Genomic DNA, 9,535 nt, shown 5'->3' on the forward strand with positions numbered 1-9,535 from the left:
CGAGCAACCAGACACGTGGAGTTTAAGGGACTCTTTGGCGGATGTAGAAGTAAGTGGCAGTTGGCAGGGCCTAGATTTAATCCAAACTGTCTGTCTGCCAGAGCCTGAGTTCTTAACCAGCGTGCTTCAAAGAGTGTGCAAAGGCCCCAGGGCTGTTGAGTGATGAGCTAGGGGAGATTGGGGCCAGAGCAGAGGGCCCCGGCAGACTGAGGTGGGAGTTTGCTTGTTATCCTTGACCAACGGGAAGACGTCGACAGGTGTGGCAGAAGACTCAACAGGAGTTACTCTTCCAAAATGCTTTCCTGCTGCTGCCTGGACAGTATAGTGCAGGGGGCAGGAGTGGGAGCCTCAGGTCAGGAAGGAGGTGGCTGCAGTGGTCCAGGACAGGAATGTTGAGGGACTCTCGGCTGACGGCCATAGGAGTGGGGATAAGTGGTCCTATTTAGGACACAATTAGGAAATGACATAGATTTGCCGACAGTTCAGATGAGAGGAGCGGAAGCCGAAAGAGACGCGAGTAAGCATGAGGTTTCTGCCAGGCCAGAGAAGCAGCCATGAGACAGGACGGACGATCATCCTCGGACTCTGGGGAGGGTAAGGGGTCAAGCCTTGAACGTGGAACTCAAGAATCCGGCACCGGACGGAGGCGTGGCAAGGAGCCAGGACGGAACCAGCCCTACTTTGGCATTCTCACAGCCAGCCCATCCCCCAGCACCTTCAGGGACCGTCGGCGTTAGGGCCCCAAGACCGCCCTCCGCCCCGCAAGTCGCCAGCCGAGGACAACGCATGCGTGCTGCGGCCGCAGGGATTGTCGTGGCGCAGGGGGTGGGACAGGATCCGGTCACGTGCTTCCAGTGGCGGGGGGGGGGGCGCGGCGCCGCTCCGATCACGTGAGCGCGGCTCGAGTCAGCTGATGCGAGAGGGTTTGAAGCTGCACCGCGAGGGAGCGAGGCCGCAGTGGCAGCGGCGGGCGCTCGGACCCCGGCTGCCCCGCCGCGCCCGCCGGCGTCCGGCGCTCCCCGTCCCGGCATGGCAGCCCCCGTGGGCCGGCGCGGCTCAGGTGAGGGCGCGCGGCCCCGCGGGCCTCCGAACGCGGGCGGCGGGCGGGCGGCCAGCTTCCCCGACCTGGGGCGGCTGAGCTCCCGGTTTCCCTTGCCTAAACTCCGGTGCTGACCTCTCAGCTTCCCGGGAGTGGAGATAAGGACAGATGGCTCCTAGAACCTGGGCCACAGGTGGGCACCAGCTCCTCCGACCTCGGAGTGGCGGGACTGCTGAGTGCTCTTCCTGGACCCACGTTGTGCTCAGAGTCCCTAAACTCAGGCAGCGGGTGGGCCGCCAGCCTCGCCAGCTCGCGCCGGGGAGGTTTCCAGGGTTTGCGTTCTGCTTTGCTCAGCTTTGCTGGAACTCTCAGCGGGCACCAGCTTCTCCAACCCTCACGTGAAACTCCCAGGATTCCCTTCCCCAATCCAGGAGGCAACGCTCAGCTTCTCTAAACTCAGACAGTGAGCTGGCGGGGGGATTGCCTCCTTGACCTTGGCACTTAACTCGATTTTATAAGTCCAAACCCATGGAAGCTCAGCTTCCTTGAACTCAGGAGGTGGCTGCCCAGCCTCCAGTATTTTCAGTCTCTGATTCTTAATGCGGGGGGTGGGGCTGGAGGAGGACCCTTTGTGTTGGTCTTTCAGCTGTCCCTGCTGGTGGGATCTGGGGTGGGTTAACTGTGATCCCAGCTAGGGAGGCGGGCCTGCCCTCTGGCTTCCCATCCAGCTGTCTTGTAAACAACTCCACAACAGCATCCCAGCTCCAAGGGGACCAGCCAGGAGCTGGCCCTCCCTGCACGACAGGTTCTGACGGTGCCACATTCATCCTGGTGGCTGTGCCAGGCAGTCAGCCAGCCAGGTCCTGGAAAGAAGCAGGGTTCTCCCAGTAGGGGTGTGTGTGTGTGGGGTGGGGGGGCTGTCAGGGATGGTCCTGGGCTGCTGTGACCAGCTGTGACCCCAGCAGGTGATGAAACCTTGGACTTGCCTCTTGGGCTGATCAGGAGTGAAGGGAACGAGTAATGCTTAGAATAGTCCCTGTTTGCTGAAGAATTACTAAGATTCTAGAGCTGAACCGAGGCTTTTGTCTTGTCTGTCTTCATTCTCAGAACACCTTCCAGAATTTCAGCCTCAGGGTAGACTTTTTTTTTTTTTTTTTTTAATTTCCACTTTTCAAATGAGGACACGGAGGTTTTAAAAGAAGTCCAGGATCCCCCAACTGGGAAGTGGCAGGTCTGGGATTTGTTTCTAGGGCTGTGTGATTTCCAGAAGTTGGGACCCTTAACGAAGATGCTATATTAGCTCAGGAACTGACGTTCAAATGGCATCACGACACCCACTGGGGTACAGTGAGTCTTGAGCAAATGTGCTCTGTTATTGTCGATCTCTCCTTCTTCAGGCCTGTGGCTTGTGAGAGTGTCAGCTGGGTGGGCCAGGTCACCATGAGCGATGAGCAGAAGGGCCCTTCTTTGGGTGTTTGACCAGAAAAAACGGGAAGGGGTGCCTGGGTGGCTCAGTCAGTTGAGTTTCCAGCTCTTCATTTCGGCTCAGGTTGTGATCCGAGGATCATGGGATTGAACGTTGCACTGAGTATCGTTCAATACTGAAGATTCTCTGTCTCCCTCTGTCCCTCCCCGACTCATGCTTGCTCGTCTTCTCTTTAAAAAAAAAAAAAAGAAAGAAAAAACTGGAATGTAGCTGAGCTCCATGCTCCCACCTGGGGGCTGGAGTTGATATAAGCCCTGGAGGCTTGAGTGCCCTGTGAGAAGCCAGTGGAAGCCATTCGTACTTTCCCCACAAACCGACAACTGGAATGAGGATCGTATATTCGGACACTCTTACCACGCACCAGCCCCTGTGGTCGATGCTTTGTGAGCATCAGACCTTCAGCTTCCCGGTGAGAGAGATTACTGCCCCATTTTGCAGAGGAGGAAGCTGAGGCTCAGGCCGGGTGCCCTGCCCCAGCCAGTGAGCAACAGGGTCACGCATCAGCTCAGGCCCTTTTGAGCCCCAAATCGGAATTGGTAGCCTCTGAGCACTATTGCTGTGTGTATCCGTAAAACGTTGCAGTTTCTGGGATTTCTTCGATGGGAGTTATTTTCTTGGCTGGAGCGGGGGACCCGTCTCCCCTGTTGCCAGGTGGTCCCCACTGCCCTCTCCCTTTCCCTCAGAGACGGAGCGCCTCCTGACACCCAGTCCTGGGTATGGCACCCGGGCGGGGGCTTCCCCGGTCCCTCCGGAAGAGGAGGACCTGCGTCGCCGCCTCAAGTACTTTTTCATGAGTCCCTGTGACAAATTCCGGGCCAAGGGTCGCAAGCCCTTCAAGCTGATGCTGCAAGTCGTGAAGATCTTGGTGGTCACTGTGCAGGTGAGTCGTGCAGGGGCCCCAGCAGAACCCAGCTGTGGCCGCCGCCGTTCTTGAAGGAGACTCCTGGAGCCAGAGCCTAGTCCTGATGCTGCAGCAACGTAAGGACAGTGACAATGGCAGTGATCAGTCACAAAGCTCTCCCAGGTCTGTGTGGGAACGCTCCTGGTCAGCTCACAAATGCCCTCGGAGGTCCTGGCAACTCTTATTGCCACCCTTTTACAGATGAGGCAGCCAGGGCCCAGAGAGGTGAAGGGATTTGTCCAAAATCACAGAGCAACCAAGCATGGGGAGCTGGCACTTGAACCCAGGCAGCCTGGTGCCTCAAAGAGAACGGACCCGGTGGCTTAGCAGATACTGCTGCCATCCCAGGCCCCATGGTGGGCTTTGGGGACCCCAAGACGAATCAGACCGAGCCCCTGCCCTAAGGAGCTCTGGGTCTGGTGCTGTGATTCGGGGCGTATTACCACACTTCTGATTTCTTTTCGGTACAAGGGCCCATTGGTGGTACTTACCCTGTAGATTTGGGCTCAGCACAGAACCCGGCACCTGCTAAACATTTAATGAACGTTGATCTCGGGCATGAGATGCACGAACACCTGCTGTGTGCTGCTCACCGGGGATTTCTGGTGGGCCTTCCTCCACTCGTGCCCTGGGGGAGGCCCCATCCCAGTTTTGTCGATGCCCGCTCCCTCCACCAGCTCATCCTGTTCGGGCTCAGCAACCAGCTGGCAGTGACCTTCCGGGAGGAGAACACCATTGCCTTCCGGCACCTCTTCCTCCTGGGCTACTCTGATGGGGCGGATGATACCTTCGCAGCCTACACGCGGGAGCAGCTCTACCAGGCCATCTTCCACACCGTGGACCAGGTGCGGGGCCCCCCGGGGGGGGGCGGCAGGCGAGCGGGCAGGCAGGGGACAGCAGGCAGGGCTGACGGCTTCTCCCCTCCCCTGCCCGCAGTACCTGATGCTCCCCGATGTGTCGCTGGGCCGGTATGCCTACGTGCGGGGCGGAGGTGGCCCCTGGGCCAATGGCTCGGCCCTGGCCCTCTGCCAGCACTACTACCACCGCGGCCACGTGGACCCGGCCAACGACACCTTTGACATTGATCCGCTGGTTGTCACTGGTGAGCAGGCGGGGCGGGGCAGACACAGCAGGAGGGGTAGCGCGGCCGCTGGGAGTCACATTCCGGTTCTGCCTCCCAGCCTTCTAGGAGATAGGGTTGTCCCGATCGATCGTGACTCGACGCTCGGGGTGTCCTCGGGGGAATGTTTGGTCCGCCCGAAAACGCACGCGTGGTGTCTTAATATCATTGATCCACTAAACGTCTGGGGGCTCACTGAGGGCCAGGCCCTAGGGCCTGTGTCCGGAATGAGACACACTGGGCTCTGTCCTGGGGAGACAGTGGGGGAACCAATGACAACCGCTAAGCTCATAGTGGGAAGTGAAGGAGGGAAGGGGGCTGTCGGGGACTCTGGGGAGACCTGCCTGTGCCTCTCCCGCCCCCAGTGTCCCTTCCCTGACTCCCTGTCCTCAGACTGCATCCGGGTGGACCCCCCTGAGAGACCTCTTGTGCCCCCCAGTGATGATCTCTCCCTCTCGGACGGCAGCGCCAGTTACAAGAACCTCACGCTCAAATTCCACAAGTACTGCCTGATGGAGGGGGCCTCCAGGGCTGGGCCGAGGGTGGGGGGAGGCAGGATGCCAGGCATCCTTGGCCGCCCCCTCACAGGCGGGGACAGAGGAAGGCCACGCTGATGCCCGTGTGCGAGCACTTCCTCTGCAAGCTGCAGAGTCGGCGTTGGGGCAGGAGCACTGGTGGGGGCCGGGCGGTGGCAGGCGGGAGATGCAGAGCCCCTCCCCCTCACCCAGGCCTCCCCACCACCCCCCAGGCTGATCAACGTCACCATCCACTTCCAGCTGAAGACCATCAACCTCCAGAGCCTGATCAACAACGAAATTCCAGACTGCTACACCTTCAGTGTCCTGGTAAGCCCCAGGGTCCGGGACGAGGGTGTAGGGCCTGCCAGTAATAGGGATTGCCTGCAGGGCTTCTGAGCTCCGGGGCTGGGGCCCTTGGCCAAGGGCAGCGTGGGGGTGAGAAGGGGGATGGGGCTGGACAGACCGTCCATCGTGTGGATCTGGGAGCCTGGGTGTGCCAAGGTCCAGTCTGGCTCCTCCTGCCTTGCCGTGTTGCTACAGATCACTTTTGACAATAAGGCGCACAGCGGCCGTATCCCCATCAGCCTGGAGACCCAGGCCCACATCCAGGAGTGTAAGCACCCCAGCGTCTTCAGGCACGGTGAGCCCCCAAACCCCACACCAGCTAGGACCGGGGGTCCTGACCTGCCCGGGGAGCCCGCCAAGTCCCAGGCCAGCACGGACCCAGTTCCTGACTCGCCCAGGTCACCCGTGAGCCCACTGAGGAGCCACAACCAGTCCTGCAGCCTCCTAGGCCTGGCCTAGCCCCGTCCCTAGTCCCCCAAGGCCCTGAGCCAATCCTGGCTCTACCCAAGTCATCTCCTCACAGGAGACAACAGCTTCCGGCTCCTGTTTGACGTGGTCGTGATCCTCACCTGCTCCTTCTCCTTCTTGCTGTGTGCCCGCTCACTGCTCCGTGGCTTTCTGCTGCAGAACGTGAGAGCTGCCTCCAGTGGCCTGCACGTGTGCCCAAGCCGGCCTTGCCCAGCTCTGGGGCCATAAGGGCCAGGGGAGAGCGGGTCCCTTGCCTGCACAGGCTCTCACGCCTCCTACCTCCTGCAGGAGTTTGTTGGGTTCATGTGGCGGCAGCGGGGACGGGTCATCAGCCTGTGGGAGCGGCTGGAATTTGTCAACGGCTGGTACATCCTGCTGGTCACCAGCGATGTGCTCACTATCTCGGGTACCATCATGAAGATTGGCATCGAAGCCAAGGTAGGTCCTGCCTGGGGCCCTGTTGTCCCCTTCCAGGCGCTGCTCCCCTAATACGCATTCCCCCCCATCCTGCCTGGGCCCCCCCTCCCCCCCCCGCCAGAAGGGCCAGGCCAGATGGGGTTGACGCTGCTCTTGTCCCTAGAACCTGGCGAGCTACGATGTCTGCAGCATCCTCCTGGGCACCTCCACCTTGCTCGTCTGGGTCGGCGTCATCCGCTATCTGACTTTCTTCCATAAGTACAACGTAAGCCGCGTGTGTGCAGGCTTTACCCTCTAGACGGCAGCCATATGCTCCCCAGATCTCACTTCCCTCCCCCAGATAAATTCATACACGTATGGCAGTCAGCGGCCTCTCTAGGTGGCCTGTCAGGAGCCTCTTCCCCATACTGCCCGCCCCAGACATCCGTGTCACTACACCTGAACCACAGCCACGTGAGCCCGCTGCTTTGCACGCACCCAGCTGAGTCTGGTCGTGGGATAGCCTCAGGCCCCCTCGTCCCCACCCTGCCCCTTCTCAACCCCAACTTCTCAACTCCCGGCTTCTGTGGCGGCTCTGGCGTGACTTCAGCCAGGCCCTGCCCGCTTCACCGCCATTCGCAAGTCCCACCTGGGTTCCCACACCCTCATTGTGCCCCCCCCCCCCCCCGCCCGCCATCTGCCTGCCACAGATTCTCATTGCCACGCTGCGGGTGGCCCTGCCCAGCGTCATGCGTTTCTGCTGCTGTGTGGCTGTCATCTACTTGGGCTATTGCTTCTGTGGCTGGATCGTGTTGGGGCCCTACCACGTGAAGGTAGGGGCTGTCCGGGGCGTGCTGCTCAGGATCCACAGTCCAGGGGTTCCTGTCTCCCCTCTCTAAGCCCACTTCCTAAACCCTCTGACCCCTGGCTTATCGGTTGTTGATGTGGGGGCACGGAATCACCCACCTTGGCCCCTGGTACCTTCCCGGGAGTTCTGCCCATTATTCCCTCTGACCCCCGGTGACCCCACCCTGCCCCCGGCCCCGCCTGTGGCTGCCTCTGACGGCACGACCCCACCGCCCTGCTGGCAGTTTCGCTCGCTGTCCATGGTGTCCGAGTGCCTGTTCTCGCTCATCAACGGGGACGACATGTTCGTGACGTTCGCCGCGATGCAGGCCCAGCAGGGCCGCAGCAGCCTCGTCTGGCTGTTCTCCCAGCTCTACCTCTACTCCTTCATCAGCCTCTTCATCTACATGGTGCTGAGCCTTTTCATCGCGCTCATCACTGGTGCCTACGACACCATCAAGGTCAGCGCCGGCCCCCACGCCCTCCCCCCAGCCTGCCTCCAGTGGGGCCAGCCCTCACATACTCGCAGCCGTGTACCTGGGGCTCCAGGTCCCCTTAGTAGGGTCTCAGGGCACATGAGGCAGGGTCAGGAGGGAAGGGTCCAGGGGGAGAAGGTGGGAGACTCTGAGAAGCCAGAGAGAGGTGACTGGGGTGGTGGTGCCGATCGCAGCCGCCAGTCTTGGTTTCATCCGCGTGGGGTTCTGGCCAGGTAAGGTTTCCTGAGTCTGGTTTTACCAAGCGAGAGACCAGGCTGTAGAGTTTTAGTGACTTGCCTGAGGTCAGCTGCTAAGCGGCCAGGCTCAACCCAGGACTGAGGGATTCCGGAAGGCCCCGCTCCTAATTCTTCTGTAGGGTGGTCTGGGCGGGAGCTCTTTAAGTCCAGGGAGTGGCGGTCCTGCAGGTTGCGGGGGTCAGAGGAAAGGGGTCGGAGTAGAATGTGGGGGTGGCAGGTGGGCCAGACCCTGCGCTGAGTGGGTATCTAGGAAACGCAGTGTATACAGATTAGTCTGGACCAGTGGGCAGGGTGGTGAACAGCTAGTGAAAGGAACGAAGGCTACAGAGGGTCCCCTGGTCTAGACTGGTACTGGGGTGAGTTTGGGAAAGTTTCTAGAATGTGCTAATACTAATCTTAGCCACCTGTGACTACTTAAATTTTGACTTGAATCAAAGTGAATTCCACACTCAGTTCCTCACTCACATCTTTCGAGTATCAAGTGCCCAAAAGCCAGTATGGCTGGTGACGACCAGGTTGGTCGGCACAGATAGCAAACCTTGCCATCATCTCAGAAACTTCTGGATTGACGAGATGAGAGTTGAAGAGAGAGAGAACCTGGGAGAAGGAACAGCCAGAGCAAAGGCCCAGTAGCCAGAAAGGACTTGGGGAAGAGATGCTGATTCCTCTACCAGGTTGGGAGGGGGTGAAGGCTCTGCTGAAAGCAGATGTGCACCCCCCCCCCCCCCCCCCCCGCAAACATGGATAAACCATCCCACAGACACACTCTGTCACCCAGGCCCGAGGAGCCCCTGTGGAGCTTGCTCTGGTGCCTCAACGTCACACGTGTGTATCAGCTTGGGACGTACAAGCCCAGACCTTGATCCCGCTGTGTGCACCCAACTCAGTAGTTGCGTGTCAAGCACCCAGATTGTGTCACGTGTGGTTCTGGGTGCTGGAGCACAGCAGAGGGCACCAACTGACTGAGATGCGGGGCCACATATTCGGGAGGCCAGGGAAGGTCTCCGGGGGAAGCACACCATGAGGAAGGACAGGTGCAGGGGACACTGAGTATAGAGTGAGAGTGCGTGGGGGTGGGGGGAGGTGGGGAAGCTTGGCTGGTGGAAGGAACCAGGAGGAGATCCAGTTGGCTGGCTGGCGAGGTGGTGGTGGGGAGGCCAGACATCAAAGGGGCCACCCCGCGTTTCCCCGCAGCACCCCGGAGGTGCTGGCGCGGAGGAGAGCGAGCTCCAGGCCTACATCGCGCAGTGCCAGGACAGCCCCACCTCCGGCAAGTTCCGTCGAGGGAGCGGCTCGGCCTGCAGCCTCCTCTGCTGCTGCGGCAGGTTCGAGTTGGGTATTGGGGCTGCGGAGAGGGCGTGGGCCCGAGGGAACTGCTGCCTTCTGCCCCGCTGGCCGGCTGATACGGCTTCTCTTCCAGGGACGCCTCGGAGGAGCATTCGCTGCTGGTGAATTGATTCGGACCCGCTGCTGCTATTGGACATTAGCCCTCCGACTGCGGAGACTCACGCTTATTTATTTTTAGGGTTTGCTTTTAAAGGACCGGTTCCCTGCCGTGCCCTGAGGACCTGTGCCAGTCGGGTCGGACACGGGTGGGACAGGGGTGGGTAGGTGTTAAATAAACGGGAAAATAAACTTGTTCTCGGTTCTAGTGGGAGGGGCATTCCCTGCGCCCACAGGTCT

The 9,535-nt window shown here is 60.2% G+C and overlaps 1 protein-coding gene across 4 annotated transcripts; it reads left to right on the forward strand.

The window, feature by feature from the left end:
- Nucleotides 1-900: 900 nt before the first annotated feature.
- MCOLN1 (mucolipin TRP cation channel 1) lies at nt 901-9,439 on the forward strand. 4 transcript variants are annotated; one of them, XM_086699172.1, is made up of 14 exons: nt 901-1,060; nt 3,209-3,405; nt 4,104-4,271; nt 4,363-4,528; nt 4,940-5,048; nt 5,295-5,391; nt 5,605-5,704; nt 5,933-6,039; nt 6,166-6,315; nt 6,458-6,559; nt 6,984-7,106; nt 7,365-7,580; nt 9,047-9,177; nt 9,273-9,439. In XM_086699172.1, the coding sequence occupies exons 1-14, from the start codon at nt 1,030-1,032 to the stop codon at nt 9,307-9,309; spliced, it is 1,734 nt and encodes a 577-aa protein (XP_086555298.1). In that variant the 5' UTR covers nt 901-1,029; the 3' UTR covers nt 9,310-9,439. The 4 variants fall into 4 exon arrangements, with proteins under 4 accessions (XP_086555298.1, XP_086555296.1, XP_086555297.1 ...); XM_086699170.1 differs by lacking the exons at nt 9,047-9,177; nt 9,273-9,439 and having other exon boundaries at nt 7,365-8,288; XM_086699171.1 differs by lacking the exons at nt 901-1,060; nt 9,047-9,177; nt 9,273-9,439 and adding an exon at nt 1,096-1,232 and having other exon boundaries at nt 7,365-8,288.
- The last annotated feature ends 96 nt before the right edge of the window (nt 9,440-9,535 follow it).

Source organism: Puma concolor, chromosome A2, assembly GCF_028749965.1.
Source record: "Puma concolor isolate L17-30 chromosome A2, mPumCon1.1.hap2, whole genome shotgun sequence".
In the NCBI taxonomy this organism is placed as follows: Eukaryota; Metazoa; Chordata; class Mammalia; order Carnivora; family Felidae; genus Puma; species Puma concolor.

Bases quoted from the DNA above. Each gene is read 5' to 3' on its own strand.
- MCOLN1 (XM_086699170.1), top strand. From the start codon at position 1,030: ATGGCAGCCCCCGTGGGCCGGCGCGGCTCAG. The intron at 3,406-4,103 runs GTGAGTCGTGCA...TCCCTCCACCAG, and splicing joins TCTTGGTGGTCACTGTGCAG to CTCATCCTGTTCGGGCTCAG. The intron at 5,392-5,604 runs GTAAGCCCCAGG...GTGTTGCTACAG, and splicing joins GCTACACCTTCAGTGTCCTG to ATCACTTTTGACAATAAGGC.